General features: G+C 30.4%; 1 protein-coding gene across 2 annotated transcripts in view; it reads right to left on the bottom strand.

Moving 5' to 3' along the window:
• LOC129914080 (axin) overlaps nt 1–22,352 on the bottom strand; it is a 79,850-nt gene that overhangs the window by 4,076 nt on the left and 53,422 nt on the right. The window contains exons 2-7 of one of the 2 annotated variants that reach the window (XM_055993132.1): nt 7,688–8,357; nt 7,395–7,627; nt 6,712–7,335; nt 2,529–2,663; nt 2,281–2,377; nt 2,076–2,210 (exon numbers count right to left, since the gene is read on the bottom strand). In XM_055993132.1, coding sequence (XP_055849107.1) covers nt 2,076–2,210; nt 2,281–2,377; nt 2,529–2,663; nt 6,712–7,335; nt 7,395–7,627; nt 7,688–7,780 — 1,317 coding nt within the window. In that variant the 5' untranslated portion in view covers nt 7,781–8,357. The remainder of the gene's footprint in view (nt 1–2,075; nt 2,211–2,280; nt 2,378–2,528; nt 2,664–6,711; nt 7,336–7,394; nt 7,628–7,687; nt 8,358–22,352) is intronic. The other variant, XM_055993133.1, reaches the window with a different exon arrangement.

The following is a 22,352-nucleotide window of genomic DNA, read 5'->3' as shown; positions in this document are numbered from 1 at the left end:
TGTGAAGAAATCGGCCGTTAATCTCTCAACAAAATTGGTTTTTGATCTAGATTAAAGAATAAATTGATTTTTTGAACTAATGGAAAACCATATAAGATGTTTTTTTAAGAAAAAAACAAAAAACTTTGGAGTTGTGTAAAAACAAAATTTTTGTAGAAATTACTTTTCTTAAATAAATATAAGATAAAGAATATTTTCTTATACGCATATAAATGTTGTTTATTTAACAAACGTTTTTGAGAATTCTTCTCATGTTCAGGTATAAAGCAAATTAAAAATATTATTTTAAATTTACACAAAAATCAATTTATACAAATTTCTTAAATTTTAAAAATTAAAGTAATTTTAAAGTAATTTTTAAAAATATCAAATAAAAATGTATGAATTTTGGTTCAATTTGGTTTTAATACAAAATAAGATCAACGAATAAATGCGTTTTAGAATTTTGTCTCAAATATGTCCTTAGTTGTTAATGGTTTCAAAAATGTATGTAGTGAAGATCGTTCAAGTAATATGTTTTTATTCATATTATTTGTACGAGGAATATTGATTTCTTCATATGCATTTAACAACTTTGGGTTATTTAATAACCGAAAACCTGCTAGGTTATGATTATTGCTAATCATGTGATATTGTTGAAAGATTAACTGTTTTAGAGTGGATAGATTTATAATGTTCTGACCTCTTATTTTATTCTTAATCTTTTATTTAATTAAAGAACTCATATAGTTTCCAAAAAAGTAATTTATTATATATTCAAATAAATTACTTTTGAAAGAAAAAACTAAATAAAGTTGGTATGTTATTTGGTTGTAGATAATTATTTATCAACAGCTTACGCTAAAGCAAAAACATTCCGTTTTGAGAAAAATTATTTTTTTTTAAATATTTTTTTAATCCAAAACTTTGCCTTCTTGAAAATTAAGTTTTTGATTTTTTTTGTATTTAAATTTATATATACATTCAAAATGCTTTTGAATACAATATTTATTTGAAGTTATAGTAAAAATTAAAAAAAAAAAAACGCTTCTATGAGAGGTAAACTGTTATTAGGAATTTTCGATAAACAATTTCAACTTCTTCAAAAAGTAAAACTTAATTGTTTTAATAAAAAGTGTGCAATATCTCGAAATTTTTATATAAAAGGAATGCGCTCTAAGTAAGATATTAAAATAAAAAGATAAAACAACTTTAATGGGGTTTCTACTGGTATCTTTTTAATTTCGGCAGTTGATTTTTTTTCCTGCCCAATGAAATACATATTTAAATTGAGTTTAATTTGTGAGTGCATTGGTGTGTATGGGAGGGAGTCTATTCCCCATTGTGTTTAGGCGGCAGGGGCAGTTTTCTTAGCCAATGACTTATGTATTTTGGAAAACAGATTATTAAAAATCAACGGTTACACTTGCAAAAACTTGAATTTATCTTTAATATCATCAAATTCAAGGCATGTTGTGATGTTACTTAAAGGAGGAATAAATTCTTAACAAATGTTAAATGGAATAGCATGTTTCCGATTGTGAAAATTGCAATTGCCATTGGTTAAAAATGATAAAACAAGTATTACAACATTTTTTTTTTTCATTTCAAAATATTTTCGAGTTTTTGAAAATGAGAATGGACATTTATCATTAATTAAAGCCCTTATCCACAGTTCTTTTTAAAAAAAGTTGCCATTATGTTTTTTTTTTTTTTCAATAATTAAGTATTTCAGAGCATATCGTTTGAGAAAACAACCCAGACTGAAATGTATCACTAAACTATCAACAGGTTGGGAGTCTGTAGTGTGCGGTCGCTCTTAGTCACCGCTGTCGGCTGTTTAGAGTTAAACATGTAAACTTTGCCAGCACTGGTAAAAACTCATCAGACACAAATTTTTGTGGTCATACCAAGTTAGCTGTAGACTTCTTGAATTCCATTAGAGCTTAATTTTTATAGCAACCACATTTCTACCAACTAAATTATGTTTTATGCCTACTTTCGCAAGATTTCTCAGTTTTGCTGTTAATTACTTGAACAACAGTTTTTAGTACCCTTTCTCGAAGTTAACAAAAATAAATATGTGATATTATTACCTCAAGACGAGCTCGATCTTCCAGGTCTTGTTTACGTTTCACCTCCTCTAGTTTTGGAATTAGCAATGCTACTAGTTCCGATGTCTTTAGTGGACGATGTTCATTCGAATGCAGTCGTTGTGTTCGCGGGATAACCTTAAAAGTTTATTAAATTAAATTTAAAAAATCTTTTCGAATTGCTATTTAAATCAAAATAAAATTTTACTTGAAAAGTATTGGTTTCCTTATTGGCTAAAGCACTTTGTCGTATTGCTTTACTTTCCGAGGAGTTGTGTCTTCTCTGGATGTATGGACGACCATCCCTATAATTTTAACAATGTATAAAACAAATATATTTTTAAAAACGTTCTTAACACAAATATTAAACTACTGCATCACTTGCTTAAAATAACTTAATATGTATCTATAAAAGTTTATACAAAATATATTAAAGTTTGTGCAAAAAGTACTTACATCGAACAACTGGAGAGCGACATTGTATCGGAATCGGTTCGTCCACCGGAACTTACACTTGCTCTTTCAGAGTCTACCCTCGAATTGGGCATATAAGAGGTGCTTGGATTTGCTGTATACACATAACCATGGGCTCTACATGCAGGATTTTATCAAAATATTTTTGATCGGGATTGATTTTTTTTTATTGTGGAGAGGAATAAGTGGATGAGTTTGTCCATGCAATTCCAATTATATATAAATATTTATACATGTTTTGTTGGCACACATAAATAACAACAACAACACACAGTAAGTTGCATTCAGTTATACATTATAGTCAGGTGTGATGTGATGTAGTAAATGTTGTGCAGTTAATATTGCATTTTTATTTTGCAAATATTTTTGTTTTCGTGTACAGACATATAAAAAAACATAAAAAAGGAAAGAGAAAAAATAAAAAATAAATTAATAAGAAAAAAAACATAAGTAGAAAAATAAATTAAATTAAATTTGGAGAGACAAATAAAAAAATTAAATATGAAAAAACATACATACATACATAAATATATTTACATACAAAAATTCATACATGGATTATATGATTTTGAATTTAATATTTAACTATCAAACATAATATTTGTGCAGATACAAATACCTACATATGTACATACATCGGTGATATTATTGAAGAAAATATTGCGTTTAGGCAGGATTAAAAGCTTACAAAAAGTAGATAATGTTTGCTTTGGGCTATAATTTCGATGAAAGCGACTTTTACTAGAGCGAATAAAGCGATTTAAAGTTTTAGTTGGCTTTGAAGTGAGCGAGAAAAGTGATTACTATCGATTTTTGAGAGATAAAAAATATTTTCTTTTTTTAAATTGTTATAAACTTAGGGCCATTTTTTTAACTATTGCTCAACTTGAAGCAAACTCTCGAGTTTGCCAACTTAAGAGTTGACTTTAACTCGAGAGTTGAAACGCAAGTTGTAATTTCTTTTTATTCACTAATTATTTTCTCAACTCTCCAGTTGAAGATCTAAAGTTGGCCTACGCCTACTTCATGTTTGAAAAATATCCCTGGGATATTTATATGAAACAAAAAATGTCATTTATTTAAATTAAAAATTGAATCTGTCATATCGATGGCATATTTGTATTCTATTTTGTGTTTAATTTTTCGGTTTTTGTTTGCTTGTTCGATTTTTGTTTGCTTTGAAATATTAATTCGTTAACACAATGGGCACGTTCAGGAAATATTAGGGACTAAATATTTAGGCAACGTCATTTTCTGAACGGAAATTTGAGTAAATTGACTAAATCAGTTTGGATACAACATTTTTGTCAAATTTCGAAATTTACTTGAGAATTTTACAAATCGCGTGGGGCAGACACCAAATTTCACTTAACTTTAATGAATAAATAAAATTACTTATAACCGATAATGCACTTTTTAGTTGTTTCTCACACAAATAAATTTAATTTTGCTAAATTAATTTTTTAATTAAAAACAATCTGCTGTCATGTTGACAAAAAAAACTTTCCTAAATTTTTAGGGAAAATTTTCTTGCCTAACTTTCCAGTTAGCTTCCCGACAAACAATTTTGGTGTTATAAAGCTTTACAGATGCAATTGTTGCTTCTGTAAAGCATTATAGAAGCAAAAGTGTTAGTAGGGTTTCCAATAAAATTACCTAAATTGGAAAGATTTTTTTTGACAGCTGACCAATCAGAGACCGAGAAATTACCTAAATATTTAGTGCCTAACGTTTCTGAACCTGCCCAATAACTGCAAACAACTTTTTGACAGAAAAATTGAAAAAAAAAAAATCTAAAGCAAACTCTCAAGTTTGGTCGGCAAACTTCTAGTTGAGAAAACTGGAAGTTGATCAACTCTCAAGTTTAAAATCGAAAGTTAAAAACGTCAACTTGGAGTGAATAAAACCGAATTCGGAAGTTGAGGATAAAAATCCTCAAGTTATGTTCAACTCCGAGTGAAAAAAATGGCCCTTAATCTACTCATATAGAAGTCAGCATTAATCGCTGCATGAAAAAGTTTTCTTTGAGAACCGTTCCTTATTTGCAAAATAGAAAAGCCATAAAAGGAACGCATATATGGTATTTTGTGTAAAAATTTATATAAATAAAATACACGTTAGGGTGCTTTTTTTTAAGGCGACCATCGATTTTCGTTGCTCCCATTTCAAAATTCGGTTGGAAATTGCCAAAAAAATTCCCTGAAAATTTTATCCCTTAAAATTAAGATTTAGCACTCGCCATTTGAGTTTTAAGATTTCCATACAAAACCGAATTTTGAAATGGGTGCGACGAAAATCGATGGTAACCTTAAAAAAAGCACAGTAACACACGTATACATAAAAAATCGTTGGAATGCAATAGGCCTTATAGCATTAAAAAAATATACATAGTAAATTTATTTTAACTTTTAATATAAAAAATAGATTTAATATGGTTTCGAGCTCAAAATTAAGTAAACACAGTGTGAAAAGAGGGAAGGGTTTAAAAGGAGATTCCGATGCATATTGGTTTTAAAGTTCTGAACATTGAAATGGTCACCTATCATTTTAAAAGCTGTCCTCATATCTCGTGTGGGTCTTAAGCTGGATCCACTCTAGGTTGATCAACACGTTCAAACGTTCCAAATCGACATAATGAATAGTTAAACCGTTACAAACTGGTTCAATTGATGTGTGGACCCAGATATTATGTCCTATTTGTATCAGTTAAAATAATTTGGAAATTTTTAACTGTTCAGTATATCGATTTGGAACGTATGTTGAACATGTTGATCAACCTAGTGTGGATCCAGCTTAAGGAGCACCTGCTCAGACATGGGAATTATTTTGTAGGTTTGGGAAATGCGAGCTTTATAAATTTTGTTTAGATCAGAGGAGGAACAGAATTTCTTACAACTTCGAAGTACACCTAAGCATTTCGCAGAGTTATTAGCGACATCAAATATGTGCTCATTCCTAAAAAGGTGGTTTGTAATGGGCATACCTAGGATTAAAAGCTGTTCACTCTCCTCGATGCAAGTACCACTCAAGGATATTGACAAAGTGGGAGGGTTTCGTTTTAACGACAGAAAACAGCATTCTGTTTAGAAGTTTTTAGCGATTTTTAACTCCTCATTGGACAATGCATTCGAGATAAGAATTCAATGAATTTAACATATTTTGCCGTTAAAGTTTCACATCAGAAGGACATGTGTGTGAATCTACAAACGAATAGAAAAGCTGAATGTACTATCATCAGCTTAGCAATTAAGTGAATTAGAAGTTTCAGAAAGTAAATCATTACTAAAAATAAGGAAAAGAGTCGATTGAACGGTTCGGTTGACAGACCAACAGTTGACGGTGTCGGTGAACATATGGCTACGAAATCAGTACTGTCGGACAGTAAGAAGCTTCTGTTCTTCAAGATAATTCTTAAGCTGAAAATTAAACAGTGTTTCCATGACCTTGGAAAGAAGGGACGTAGCTAGTAAAATGATGCAGTTGTGTAGAACAGATTTAAAACTTACGCAATGATTTTCCCAGCCTGAAAGAACTTTGCTCTTCTCTGCGTAAACTATCACATAAAGTTTTAGGTATAACTAAAATTCTTAATTTTCTTTTAAGCGAAATGCTCTAGGTGAGCTATTAAATTATTAGCTAATTACAAACTTAGCCAAACAATGTGAAAAAAGCCCTAAGTATTGCTTTCTGTAATTTTTTTTTAAGTTTTTCAAAATTCAATAAAAAATTTAAAAAAAAACTAAAAACATAAATTTTTGAAGATACAAAATTAATAATTTATAAATTGTTGATCATAATTTAAATACTCGTATAATAATAAATTTGAAAAAAAATTATATACAATATTGAATGCATTTACAAATATTCAACTATAATACTGAAAATATATACCACATCAATATAATATAATATATTATATTGATGTATTATGGTACTTATTATTTGAACATAGTGAGCTAGTTAAATAGAAAATTTTAATCAATACTTAAAAATGAAAACACTCAGTGAAGCTTATCAAATTAAGGTACACATTATTAATATTTAGTTATATTCTTGTAAGCAAAATATATAAACTATATACAAAATGGAATATATTTTAAAAATTAACATATCTTTCAAGAACACATACATTAAAAACAACTACAATTTGTCTTAAAAAACTTACCCAGGAGGTCGAATTTCCAGTCTTCTTTTCTGTGTGGCCAATAGAAGATCTCTTGTTAGTCGCATCGGCATATCGGCCGACATTCGTCCGCCCTCAACACGTAACTTTTCAAAATCATCACTTATCGACAACTCTGAGTCTTCATGTAAAGTAGGAAGAGTTGAGCTGCGCGGCAGAGTATCAGTTGCACTTACAGAACCACTTGAGCTAGCTGATGTTGAAGGGCCGTAAACACTTCCGCTGGCACTGCAACTACCAACTGCACCACTACCACTTGTCCCTGGAGCTAAAGCAGCCATTGGTATAAGAGTTGGATTTTTTGAACTGCAACCGCCACTAGCTCCGAAATTTCCATTTCCACCACCACCGCTGGCACTGCTACTGCTTCCACTTGTCGATGTAGCCCCACTAAAACGTTCTTGAGCTGCGGACATTTGCTGAATGTACTCAATGTACATTTCCGAGCCCAAAAACGTCGGATAAATGCGTTCATTAATTGTCTTTTCGACATCTTGTTGCAGAGGATCGTAAATTTTCGGGCTAAGAGCAATTTCATTTTTGAGGCCAGCTTTGATAGTGCGTCTCAGATCTTCCGAAATTGACAATTGACTTTTTCGAAGAAATCTATAAATTGGAATAGAATCAATATTGTATTTCTCAAAATTGAAAATTGTTCATTTTACCTGTATATCGCTCCAATGATTTGCTTAACCTTTTCTGGATCTGTCTGTTGTTTCAATCCCTCACAGGCAAAGTAAAAATTCAAATGATCATTGTAAGCAGGAGCCTCCTCTTCGACGTACTTCTTGAACAGTTCAACTCCATCTCTATCTTCAAGAAGATATGACAGTCGCAATGCCCAGTTCAAATATGATGGCGGGGAATTTTTTGAGCTTTCCGAGACCCCTTCGGTCATCTAAAAGAAATATGATATCGTAAGGAAGGCTTTCGAGTTGAATATTTTTCTGAATCAAACCTTTCTAACTCGACTTTCTTCTCCGGGAACAGGTGGTCGTGGCCCACTACACTCATTATCTTCATATTTCTTCAAACCTGGCGTATGGCTCATGCCAAATTGTAATTAAACAGATTTTGCTACGCACAGCTGCCGGATCAATCACACGTTAATTAAAATGAGTGATGGAGAGTTTCGTTGATATTGTAACTAGTTGAGAAGGTCTTGTTCCTTCATATGACGGTTAAAACGACTATTTTTATGGGAAATGATAACTTTTGATTTGTGTGTTCTTGTTTTTTTTTTGTATTTAATTTAAGAAATGCTTTTGTTCATTTTCCGAATTGTATTGTATCAATAAAGTATATTTTACTATTTAAGATGTATCTATATAATTTGGTTTTGTTCAAACGATTCTTGGGCAAAGATTATCTTTATAAGTTTGTTCGTAGATTTAATTATTTACTTTACGATTAATACAGCTTATAAACAAAATAATACGTTATAAGATTTTGTTTAAGTTTGGACAGTAATGATTATAAATATTAGCAACGATTTTTTTTGTATTGTTTTTTAATATTCTTAATTTGCAATTAAAAAAAATTTGTCTAGAACTTTAAAAATTCATGGACATGGAAGATTTTATCAAATATATGTTTTTTTTTTAGTTTGGAAGGCATTCAGACAAGGCCTGGAAAGAAAAGAAATAAAAAATATTTAATTATATAGTAAGTTTTTAAATTATTTTATTAAAGTGTATGATAATGTGTTTAAATATTAAAAAAGATAGGTATTTTAACGTGATATAATATGATTCTTTTCATTAATTTTTTTTTTCCGAAAAACTTTAAAGTTGACAATTTACATTGGGGTGTCTTTTGTGGAAAAGTATAGATATCTAACTAAGTTAACCAGTATCTAAATAGTAATAAAGGTAATATCTGAAAATCGGTAAGTGTTATGTTAAACAAAATGAGAAAATAGTATAATCGGTTTATTGATTCGAAAGATTTGACCAATTGTTTACAACGCTCTCTCTCTGTTTTTTTTTTTTTTTTATTATAAACAAAACGACTAACTAATAAACCGTTTCGGAAAATTTAAAAACCGTATTCTTTTGTAAGACATCCAGTTATAATATTTTCTCATTTTGTTTTACATAACACTTACCGATTTTAAGATATTACCTTTTTTATAAAATTTTATGGATTCGCAAAAATTAACTTCGCAGCTAGATTTCTAACCCTCAAAACCACATAAAAACACCTTCATATTGGATTAACCATAAAATTTATATTCAAAAAGGGTATTACGTTTAAGCTGAATAAGGGAATAGTATTTTTAAAATAACTCGAAAAATTTTTTCATAGAAAAAAAAAATTAATTAAGATAAAAGTGGTAGAAAATAAAATGTTCTACAATTTTGTTTTCATTATTCTTGTCCATGATAAACTTTTTAAATTTTATCTGCTGACGGTTTTCTTAAATATCATACAATCGACCTATTCAATAACACTGACAAACAATTTTCAACTTTTTAAAATTTTCCAGAAAGATTTATATCAAATTTTATAGATTTAGTTTAGTAAGCTCAAAAATCATATTGGTTTCTTTCTAACAGCTCTAGTTTTTGAAATATTTAATTATTTAATATTTGGGGAATATTCATACTAATTTTTAAGTTTTCCTTATTTTGAGCGTATGTATATTAAAATTTTCTAAAAAAATTTATATTTAACTCAATGTATTTGGGGTCAGTAAACCTAAAAATTTCGAAATTATTTTAGTTTTTCACATTTGGGGGTAAATTCATACTATTTTTTTAGATTTGACCTGTGAATTTTTTTACAAACGTTTTTAAAGTTTTGCTGGAAAAATTTATTTCCAATGTAATGTATTTCGGTTCAATAAGTAAAATAAAAATACAAAAAAAAATGTTTTAAATAAAAAAAAATTAACAAAAAAATATTGTAAGAATTTCTATGCTTTTTAGAAAAGAACTAATGTTGATTTCGCAATCAACACCCTAAATTTATTAAGAAATGATAAACAACGGTCTGAAAATTTTTGTGTGTTGGCATTATTCATTTTGGCTTTGAAACATACATTTAGCATGGGCATAAGAATAATGGAAACATCTAGATCTATATGTTGGATATTTAATGACTGAAATAAGATATCGACACAAATTAATGCAGTTACAAAGGCTTGTTTTTTATCCAAAAATTAAAATATATGTATGTAAACGAAGTTTTTACGTAAAGTATTTCTATTGAAATGGTTGAGAATATGTAGCGTTTTCTTAAATTCCCCATAAACGACGAAATCATTACAGATAAATCCTCAGTTGGGGACCTTCATATCTCTTAAGGTTCTAATAAACATATCAAATACTAACAGACTATAAAAGAAAGTTATATTCTAGGTGGAATTTTGTACAATTTAAAAAATCAGATTTTTTGAAAAGTTTTTCCTTTTTACAGAATTTGTGTTAGTTTTGTTTTTAATTATCTAGTTATCAAAATGAGAAAACAGAAAGCGGAAATGTTTTTCGGTTTCGAGAGCTAAAAAATAAACTAAACCTCCTTTTTTATAAAAATTCCTTGATTTTTTGTTTTGCTGGACGAAATCAAGGAAACTGTAGGTAACCTTTCTTCTGTTATTTTTTTTAAATATTCAGAGTTGTATGAGGATACAATTAAAGGACACGGTATGAATTTATATTTTTTCCATAACGCCTGAAAACAGACCTTCGAATTTTTCTTATTATGCGTGGGCCCCACGGCCTTTAAGGCAAAAAAACCGTAATTTTGTAAACAATTTCCAAGCGAAGTCAAAGTGAAAATTGCCCCTCCCAACTAAACGGAGAGGATTGGCTCCTCCTCCTACAGGATTTTTTACTTATCTCAACCCAACCTAAAAGCTCTAGTTTTTTGTCACACTGCCGGTGTATTATCTGCAAATTCAAGACACTTTCAATCTCCTTCTGACCTACACACTTTTTTCCTTATTCAGTTATAGAATCAGTTACCTCATTTTTTGCAAAAATTCCTTAGTGTTTCCACATCTTTATTTTAGCCTATCCCAGCCTGAATTCCTCGTCCAAATTTCCTACAAATTTGGATGCCAGCCAAACCTAATTTTTTGTAACCATTATTTGAGATTTTGTCCGCTGACTTCAGACTTAATTTAGCGTAAAATCTATAACTCAAAAACCTTGTGAACTAAAAATTTTTGGTTTGTGCAGTCACAGATTCAACTTCCGTTGTAACTAGGCCAAAAACTTTTAACAAAAATTTTATCAAGTTCAAATTATCGAAATTGTTAAAACAGAATTTGAAAAATCTTAAATGTTTTCCATAAAAAAATAAAAATCGAAATTTGTTGCAATTAAAATTGCCTACATCTTTTATAAAGGCATCGGTTCTAAAATTTAAAAAGCTTCAAATTTTTCTTGATCAAATAAGGAAACGTTTGGGTTTTAAAGAAAAGGGAAGACGAACACAATCCGGAAATTCTGAATCCAGAAAACTCTGCATCCCAAAAACCCACAATCTCGAAAGTAAAACAAAAAAAAGGAAAAAACTCTTCAAAATCGTCTATTGAAACAATAGAAATAAACATAAAATAATAACAATTACAGTCGTAGTTAATATAAATTTATATTATGATATTCCTTTAAATTTTTTTTTTTGTGAATGTTTATTGCCTTTAGCGTACATTTTTTTCTCTCGTATCGCGACTTTATTCAATCGCAACACAACACTTCTGAAAGCACAATGAGACTGGAAAAAAAGCTGTGACGTCAGCTAAGTTTGGATGCAGTATGAAGAGGGGGTTGTTTTGAGTATAAATCTAATTTTGCGTATTAATTGGTCTTTTGGGGTGTCCGCCATTTTGAAAAACGCTTACGTCTCAATACATATCTTCAGAACGACTTGTTGCACAAAAAATTTGCAAATAAAAGTTATACTACTATTATTACTTTACAAAACTCTAACGGTTATTAAAAACATATAAAAAACCCACCATTTGCGGTGCTGTAACTCTGAAAATATTGCTCCCGCAAAAAAATATTTATAAGAGAAAAAAAGATAATAATACTTCCCATCAGAAATGTTCTTGCTAATTTTCTGTGCAACAAATCATTCTCGAGATATTGAGACCTAAGCGTTTTTCAAAATGGCTGTAACTCTGAAAATATTGCTCCCGCAAAAAAATATTTATAAGAGAAAAAAAGATATAGAGCAGGCGGCCACTGCAGAAACTCTCAACTCATCGAGCTAAAGAAAATTTCAAATGGGAAGTGAAAGAGGGCTATTAGTAGTTACGAAAACTACAGGTCTTCCCGTTCGCATCCTGGCACGATTGGCGTGGTAAAGTGCATTGTGCATCTCATAGAGTTAAAAGACAATATTGGTGTCAAATTAAAGGTGATATTGTCAGCTATCAAAATTCAGAGGTCTTCCGGGCGAAAGTCTGGCAGTTTTGTCATGCAGCCCGTTTTAAGGTTAGAAGCGATGAAAGTGAGTTTTTTCATAAAGTCTTGTTTTTTGGTATTTTGGTGGATGAGTTAAGGAGTTTTTTCACTATAAAATAAAAATATGAGTTATTAGCATTTAAATATAAAACGATGTTTTGGAAATTGCTTGATAGTTTATTAACAATGACCCAAAGTATATGCAAAACTACGAATAATTCACGAAAAAGTCTCAAATAATACGCTGCGCCCCTTACAACTTACCGAATTAAAAGTCGAATTCAATTTCTACGAATAATTCACGAAAAAGTCTCAAATAATACGCTGCGCCCCTTACAACTTACCGAATTAAAAGTCGAATTCAATTTCAAATTAAAGCTAATAATGTCTTTTTTTGAAAACCAGAGGTCTTCCAAGCCAATTGGAAGTTAGGTCACGCAGCTTGTTTTAAGGTTAGGAGCGTTTTTTACTTAAAACGTTCACCCAAGCTCGATGGTGAAATGTCAAGATGTGGCTTGGAAGACCTCTGGTTTTCAAAAAAAGACATTATTAGCTTTAATTTGAAATTGAATTCGACTTTTAATTCGGTAAGTTGTAAGGGGCGCAGCGTATTATTTGAGACTTTTTCGTGAATTATTCGTAGTTTTGCATATACTTTGGGTCATTGTTAATAAACTATCAAGCAATTTCCAAAACATCGTTTTATATTTAAATGCTAATAACTCATATTTTTATTTTATAGTGAAAAAACTCCTTAACTCATCCACCAAAATACCAAAAAACAAGACTTTATGAAAAAACTCACTTTCATCGCTTCTAACCTTAAAACGGGCTGCATGACAAAACTGCCAGACTTTCGCCCGGAAGACCTCTGAATTTTGATAGCTGACAATATCACCTTTAATTTGACACCAATATTGTCTTTTAACTCTATGAGATGCACAATGCACTTTACCACGCCAATCGTGCCAGGATGCGAACGGGAAGACCTGTGGTTTTCGTACTAATAGCCCTCTTTCACTTCCCATTTGAAATTTTCTTTAGCTCGATGAGTTGAGCGTTTTTGCAGTGGCCGCCCGGACTAATAATAATACTTCCCATCAGAAATGTTCTTGCTAATTTTCTGTGCAACAAATCATTCTCGAGATATTGAGACCTAAGCGTTTTTCAAAATGGCGGACACCCCACAAGACCAATTAATACGCAAAATAAGATTTATACTCAAAACAAACCCCTCTTCAATGCTGCATCCAAACTTAGCTGACATCACAACTTTTTTCGTATCCCCTGCATTTGACTTCTTGCTTAACTGAACTAAACAAGAAATTATGTGCAAAGAGATATAAACGGAACTATACATTAATTTTGTTTTTTGAACCTTAACGTCCTAACTTTACACTTAGGATTATTTTTTCGAAATCGATTTCTGGAAAAATTATAAATGAAATGAATAAAATTTGCGCAAATTTTTCATTTTATGTACATACATAGGTATAAATGTATAATTTTTCCGAATTTCGGGATCCCATTTGGGATTTTGGGTATCATGGATTTTCATGACAATGGGCTTTCAGGATCTTGGATTTTACTCGAAAGTAACGAAGCAAAAAGATAAGATATTTGACATGAATCACTTCAGACACAAGAATTTGTAATCAGCCACATAATATTTCGTTTAAAAATAAAAAAAATTATTACCTAAGCGCCCAAAAAAAAATAAATTAAATATTGTCTTAGGGCCCCAAATAATGTTACTTGAATAATCTTAGCGACCAAAAAATGATACGTCAGGAGCCCAAAAAAAAAGTAGGGCGAATACGTACTTTTTTATTTGTTCTTATTTTCTATATTAAAGGGGCCCTTTTGGGCCTTGTTGTTTCTTCTTCTTTTCTTTGGTTTCGGAAAGAGGCGTACGTTGAGTTGTCGGGGCCCCGGGGCATAACTAAATTCTGGGGCTCCTTTGATAGTTTGAATCAATCACCTATTTTATTAACCTATTGTTCTTAATGTTTAATCCGAATTTTTCTAACTTTGTCGGTGCTTTTCAAGAGAAATATCTACTTCATTAAATGTGAAACCCTTCTTTAACTTCTATAACAACCTACATAAAGTAAAGAACCTACATCCTATATAGGTTCATAATTGTAACAAACATGAATGGATTTTCTTAAATCTGGAATTTGAAAGTATGTTGGGCACAGCGAACAACAAAAAACGTTAGGTATTAATTCCATACATAAAATCCTATATTAAATCATTAAAATTATAATAACAATAAAGTTGAAAACCCAATTTCACAGACAAACAAAAAAATAAAAAAGAACTCGACACGCAATGTAAAAGAAAATCGGCAACAAAAACAAAATATAACAATGCGCAAATAAGAAATCGAATCGCGGCCATTTTGAGATGGCTTTTGATTGGTTGATGAAATCGACCAATGTTATATCCTGTATATATAGCAAAAGAAGGACAATGCTTCATTTTGTGTGCACACACAAAAAAGGAGAATGCCCACAAACGAATAGCGGCGAAGGCAAAGGGACAACCAGAAAGCAACACACATCGACGAATTCAAAAAACTAGGTACCTACAACAAAAAAAAAAGTATTTAAACTCAAGCACACAGAGAGTCTGATATGACAACGGCAAACTAAATCGTTCAACAGAAGGAGGGCGCGTCTTTTACAACACAAAAAGGATGCAAGTGAATTTTTCATGTTTTTTTCTTGATGAAAACATCATCATCAACTATTTCTCATCTCGTCCTTCTCCTGCCTTGCCTGGCCTGAGTTTCTTTTACGTTTTGACGTAATAAACGACGGGCGACCATTGTTCAAGTACAATAGATAAAACATGAGTAGATAGAGTCTAAAGCATAATCAAGGAAACAAAGCTATGCAAAAACCTTCTGAAACTAAAAGGGGCTGGAAACATGAAAGCGATGATGGCGTAACAAACACAAGGCTTTCTACAGTCTAGCAAAACGAACAAAAATTGTTGGAGATGCCAAGCCAAATGCCTGATGGTGTGGGCAGAAGATAGCTCCTTTCCATCCAAAGCCATTATGTGCTTTAATTTAGAAAGGAACTGAGCCATTCGGTTGGCGGAAAGTGATACGTATTTTACTCTTTTCCAACTTTTGTAAAAAATTTTTTTTCTATTTTGTTTTTTGTTAAATAAAAAACGCTTTGGTGGCTAAGTTTCTTTTTTAATAGTGTATGCTTTTATTATTGTTTTTGAAGATTAGTAGTTTTGCATAAAGTGTTAGATTTTAACAAAAATGGGAAAAAAGCGCATTCGTATTGCGGTCACCCAGATTTTGTTAATTGCAAACGGTTACAACTATTTCTCATTCATAATAATTGAAAGGCATTATCTACAGTTTGGTAAAGTTTTTAACTGAATAAAAGGAAATGTAGGTAACTACCTTGATTTTTGTTTTCGTTTTAAAAATACTAAAAAGGAAACTAGGTAGATAATGAAACAGGGATTGACAACTTTTTTTGTGTCCCCATAAATATTCCTGCGTTCTTGGGTCACTTCTGAAAGTGATCCACTTTCTATCTACTTTCTTTTACTTCTTCTCGGTAAAGCAAAATTTTGTGAACAGTTGCCGGCATGTGATACAAGGAATATAACGATATCGCGAGCTTAGCTGACTCTTGAATTATAAGTCTTAATTTTTTTGGGTATTTATTGAAAAATTGATGCAAATAACTTCCAATATGACCGCTAGTCGCTAGTAGATATGTTTATCAATCCACATGTTTATTTTGGTGATATCTGTAGCCATATTTGGATTTCTGAAAAATTTTCTTTTAGTATTGCCATCATTCGTTGTTCTAGTTTCTTGCTTAATAACGTTAACTTTTATTCCAAACTTTGATATGAATTTCGCTTGAATTCGTTTTTTCCTTGATACCACGATAGTCTCATTAGTTCTCCACGCTTTACAACATAAGGAATATCCCAAGTACAATAAGTACTGCATAAATCAATTCCGTGCATGCAATGATCACATTCCTAGTAGAAAAGCTTTTTTATTCAGGATCTTATATTGCAACTAAGATAATTCATTGATCTTTCAAGGTTTAGCTCCACAAATAATGCAATGGTTCCCTCAAAACATTCTTCTATTTATCACTGTCACTAGTTCAGTGAATTATCAATAAAAACACGCATACATACTAGACTGGGCTCTTAGTAATTTTCCCTAAATTGAGTTCCGAAGAAGTTATTCACGATTTAAAAATTGATTTTTTAATTTTTTTTCTCGATTTAAATCGTGAATAACTTCTTCGGAACTCAATTTAGGGAAAATTACTACGAGACCTTTTTTGTAGAGAATTAAATTTCCTATAAGAATCTGTCGTGGTTTTATTTTTCTATTCACTTATTTGCTCATCACAAAATTCTAAAGCGAAACAGTCAAATTGAAAAAACACTTCGATTTAAAAAGCTTAATTACTCGAATTCGGCTCGTCTGACGAAAATTTTCAATCAGATCTTTTTTGTAGGAAATTTAATTTTATATAAGAAAAAATGAACAGAAATTTTTTTTACTTTGATCGTCTAGCAGTTCTGTTGTAACACATCATATCATGTATAAAAATAAAAAACACCGATGATAGACCTCTTAAAATTATTTTTAACGGCTCAAATTTTCACCAAATTTTTTTTTCATCATCCTGAACAAGATTTTCGAAGTAACTTTCAAAAAAAAAAATATTTTATTTATTTGGCCCAGTCTAATACATACATAGACATACATATTTTCGAAGTCGGGTATGTACTAATAAACACTGTATTCGGATATAAATAAATGGCTTGTTTTTTTGTTATCCTAGAATCTGTCTTTATTAGTAAAATGGTTTATTTCAGCGTCTTTGTATGTGTATTTTGTTGTGTTTTATTGACAACAATGCATTATATATGGAATTGATGGTAACATAGTAAGCTATCTAGTAATGCGAAAAAAGTCCTTACTAAATATTTTGATATTTCGACGTGTCAAAGGCCTCGCTAAAGAAATCAATTCTTGAGAAGTAAGCACTAAATATCTCTAATGTCGTTTTCGATTGGCAGTCCGAAATCATTTAGAAGCCTTCTGAAAGTGTTTTATTCGCACGAATATGACAGGCAGAACGCTTCTCAGAAGAGAAATTCTCTTTTTGATTTCAAAACAGAATTCACTCAAAATCACTTATGTATATTTAAATACATAATTAAATGTCAAACTAAATTTCCTTGTCGAAAAGCAAAAAAAAATTATTTGACTATTCACTAACACAGATATAAATTTTCAGAACTGAGTGGAACCTGTTCAAAGTGTTTTATTGGATTTCAGAATGAGTGAATCCTTGAGTTAAACCAATCGAAAACGACATAAGTTGGTTTAAAAATAAAAAATATTTTTGATACAGATTTATGAACAATGTAATTTGATACCAATACGATTTTTCTACGTATAAATTACTCAGTCTATGATCAATTGTTTGAAAAAACAGCTGAAATCTCGATTTTGAGATGAGCAACTTCAACCTCAAATATCTCGACTTCCCCATGAATAATTTTAAAAATATATCACAAGCTCAACGCCACCTTCCATTCGATACCAAACTCATCCCTGTACACGCGGGCCGAAAGTGCTTTTCCTTTTACAATATGACCAAAGCCAAAACCGTGTTATTTTCAATTTTTTTTTTTTTCAATCTGAATAAGGCCGTGTGAATTGGGCTAAATATTTAAACGATGATAAATGTTTTTGGCACAGCTATCCGTATCTGCAGTGGGAGCTTCCATATATTACAAATACAACACCCAGCTGCGGATAAAACTAAAACTTAAATCTAGCTGCGGATAAGAAATTGACATTTTTTCGAGTATCGATACTCGATCGGAGAAAATTTCGGATAATCGGATAACTCAAAGAGTCTCGAAGGCTTTTGCAGAGTGCAACGCACATTAAAACACATAAAATTATTTCTACATTTCATTTATATACATATTTACCGTTGCGTTGATTAAAACTTGACCTACTCTACTCTTTAAATGCTTTTTAGTGAAATAAAATCAAGGAACGAGTCGCACATAGTTCCTGTACGGTGTTTAATATTTTTCTTCTGCAATGTCGTTTTCTATTTGCGAGATTAAAAGCTGAAACACAATCACGCTGAGAAATCCTCAAAGCGCGCTTCTGTCACTTTGACTTTGAACAGCTGATTTTAACATAAAATCTGCTGTCAAATAAAAAAAAAACACAGTCACCCACAAAAATTGATTTAAAATGTGGAAAAATGAAGAGGGATATTAATGCGTCCGAAAATGCATAGAAATTTGTTTATTCTTTAATCCTATAATTATAAAAACAAAACCAATCAAAATAAATTGTTTTTTTAAACAGAACAAACAATAAAACTCAGTCTACAACATCATTAAATTATTGTTGTTTTTAATACGTAAATTGTTTTGATTTAAAATATCTCGATGTCGTTTTTTTGTGCAAAATCTATATAGAGAAACAAAAAACACACCTCGTTTTGTAATAATTTATTTTTTTTTATTCACATTTGGCCCAATAATTATGTGGGTGACTGTAACTATGTCTGATAAATGTCAGAAAGCGAGCAAAAGTTCAATCTGGTTGAACTTTTACTCGCTTTCTTACGTTTCCTTACGTTTGTCAAAAAAAGCGTACGTAGAAAAAGCGTCATTGTGTGAGGTTACACAGATTTCGTATGGTTGAACTTTTGGCAGTTGTCAAAATCGACGGCAAAGCATGATTGTGTTTCTGCTTTAAAGGTATAACTAAAACGGCCACTTTTTGCAAAAAGTGGGAAATTTACAAAAGTAATTTTTTTTTCTTTGTAGCGCCATTTATATTTGAAAAAAAAAGACTACAAAAATTGTTTTTGACATCAAAAAGTAAGTTGTCTGCATCACTGCTTTTAATTTTGCGGTGCAAAAAGTGTCACAAAATGAGTTAGAAAATTTTTACTTTTTTCAAATTTGTGAATCTGACAGCTAAAAGAGGTAAAGTAAGGAAAAAGAAAAATCTCAGATTTCAAGATCTATTTGAAACTTGAGATTCAAAAATATGGATTCGAGAATCAAAAATATGAATCTCGATTTTTATCAAGAATCACACATACATAGGTACAAGCACACGCACTTTCAAACACACTTCTCTGTTTGACATTTGCTGAACATTTGTTATTGTTTTATTTTAAAAAGTTAAGTTTATATGAACACATTTCGTAAACAATTACAAAACTAGATTTCATCTACTATTTAATAGGAAAAATCTGGGATTTTTACACAAAAATTTCAAAAGCAATAGTTAGAAAACAACATAAGTTAAATATTTTTAAGTTTTTCTGACCACAAATTAAAAACAATGATGCAGAAAGCTTATTTCTTGATGTCAAAAACAATTTTTGTAGTTTTTTTTTTTCAAATATAAATGGCGCTAGAAAAAACAAAAATTTGTGTAATTTTTGTAAATTTTTGTAAATTTTCCACTTTTTGCCAAAAGTGACCGTTGTAGCTAAGTAAAGTTAAGTAAAGGTTATTTATACAAATTTTGACCCCTATTGTCAAAATTAAAACAAAAGTCTTCCACATATACGAATTTCCATTTCGATCTTTCGACCCTGCATATAAACGGGCCACCTATAAAAACTTCCGGCAGACGGCAGCATTGTCATGTCCGTATTTCCAATAGAAAAAACTTGTAATTTATCTAATGAATAAAGGAAGAATCTAATCTAATCTAATCTATAAAAACTTCAATTTCATGACGACTGACCAAATCTACGAACATACCAAAACATACAAAACATGTCAAAACTTATCCGAAAGCAAAACCAAAATAAAAAATCAAACTTTGAACAAATGCAAAAAAAAAGAATATACAAAATGTAAAATCAGGAAAATCTATTTTTAGCAATTTCATTGTTTTTTATTTTTATTTCTAACGTTTCAAAAATAAATTAATTATGCGTAAAAACTACTCAAAAATAATCTTGAATAAAATTCGGCTTTTTGTTTTATTATCTGACAGCTAGACAGCTGCGGATGGGCAACTTCGGTTCGTTTTTTTTGGGAAATCGAATTTTTGGTTACCACTCACTATAATTTTTTTTTCATTGTAAACTTAGTGAAATGAACTAAAAAATGTTTATTTTCCCTTAACAAACATCATAATGTCGTATTACTTTCTCAATTTTCAGTTTTAGCAGTTTATTAAAAATAATCATTACCGACTTCCAAAAAGGAGGAGGTATTAAATTCGTCTGTATTTTTTTTTATGTTTGTTACCTCATAACTTTGGCCTGAGTGAACCAATTTTGATAATTCTTTTTGTATTGGAAAGCTGCTGCCTGCAGTGTGGTCCCATTTAAATTTTTTATGGCCATATAAACTATTAGAAAATCCATAAAACACAGTTTTCATCCGTGGAAGTTGGTTTTCTTTTTGATACAAAATTATTATTTTGGTTCAAAGTTATGAGGTAACAAACATTAAAAAAAATAATAAAAAAATACAGACGAATTGAATACCTTCTCCTTTTTGGAAGTCGGTAAAAAAGACACAAAACCTACTGTTAAAAATGTATCCTCTGAAAATAAAAATATATAGCCTACTCTTAGAGCAGGGTAAATTTTTGACAGCTGAAAATTTATCTTTTCACCTCAATCAAAAATTTATCATCGTCTAAATATTTCATCCAATTCCCACAAGGCCTTGGTTAAACTAATTTGTACATTGCCTTCAAAATCGGATCAGTACGGATATAATTTTTTCAAGTATATAGTTAGTTGAATATTTTAGATTTTTGAAAATTGTAGCCACTTGACGTAGCAGAATGGAGCTAAAATTGTGGCTTTACAGAGAGAAATGTTAATTCTAGTTCACTCAGTCCTAATCTAACTAATAGACTATTAAAATTTTTTTGATTTCGAAAGCTCAATAGCATAATAAATATTATTCAATATTTTTTTTTAAACAGTTATTAAGATGCTACTCTTCATAGAAAAAAATCGAACGCATGAAATCATAACATTGGAGTGTTGTATGTTGTATCTCGCATATTCAAAGTAAAGCAATTAATGGCGTTAAAAAAATTCATAAATCTTAACAATCCAAAAACTTTTCAAATGCGTTGTCCTGTGAATTTTTATTTGGTTAACTTTCACTGCTAATTTTTTTGTTTTTATGTATTTATGTACAAAATGTATATTTTTAATTAAGCATTAAAAAAAAAACTTAATTGAAAATTTCTTTATAGCTCAAACACCAGACGTGGTAGATTAAATCTGTAAACAATTTTTAATTCAGCACATTAAAGTTAATTAAAATTACATAACAAAGTTCTTGCTTTCGAATTTTGTTTGTTTTTTCCGACTAATGCAATTACAAAAGAGATTTCAAAATTGGCAGTGCGTTTTATTCAGTAATTATCATATAATTTCACGCATAGTCCATCTTATAGCTTTATTTAAAATAATAATCAATGCAGCATCATACAAACCATTTGCAATCATGAAAAAAATCCAAAACAATATAGGTAATCGATTTTTTTGAAGAGTTAGAGATTCTTTTTGCCCATACAACCAAAATGCGAATGATATACCAATAGCTGTATTATTCCCTCCTTGTATAAATTCATGCATATAAAACTAATCACATTTTTTTATTTCCATACTAATTCTTGCTCGCACAGTGCTAAATACACTTTTTAGGGTAGTAAGTGCGCGCATATTATGTATGTAATGTATACGAACAATTTATTTTACATAACAAGAAAATGAAAAACTAATCTTGAATAGGTTAGGTATGTACAAAAACAATCTGATTCGTATTATTCGAAGTCGACCGAAAAAACAGTCCCTCATTTTTTTTCTTCCAAAAAAAAAAAAAAAAAAATTAAATATAAGTGAACTTCATTTAAAAATGGGTCCTAGACTCAGACCCCACGACACGGCCAGACCTTCGTTATTTTATAAAAGCTGAAAGTTTATCTGTGTATAGGGGAGATACAGGTAAGAACGACCAGGGACTTTTTAGTTGTTGGTTGTGGTTACTTGGCAGGTAACCGGTACTTAAGGTGTAAAAAATAGTACATTACGGCCATATTATTCACTAGTTTAAAAAATACATCTGGATGTAAAGAAATTGAAATGTCAAAAATTAATCCAAATC

Source organism: Episyrphus balteatus, chromosome 3, assembly GCF_945859705.1.
Source record: "Episyrphus balteatus chromosome 3, idEpiBalt1.1, whole genome shotgun sequence".
In the NCBI taxonomy this organism is placed as follows: domain Eukaryota; kingdom Metazoa; phylum Arthropoda; class Insecta; order Diptera; family Syrphidae; genus Episyrphus; species Episyrphus balteatus.
Note: the sequence above shows the minus strand (reverse complement) of the source record. Positions and strands in the feature narration are given on the sequence as shown.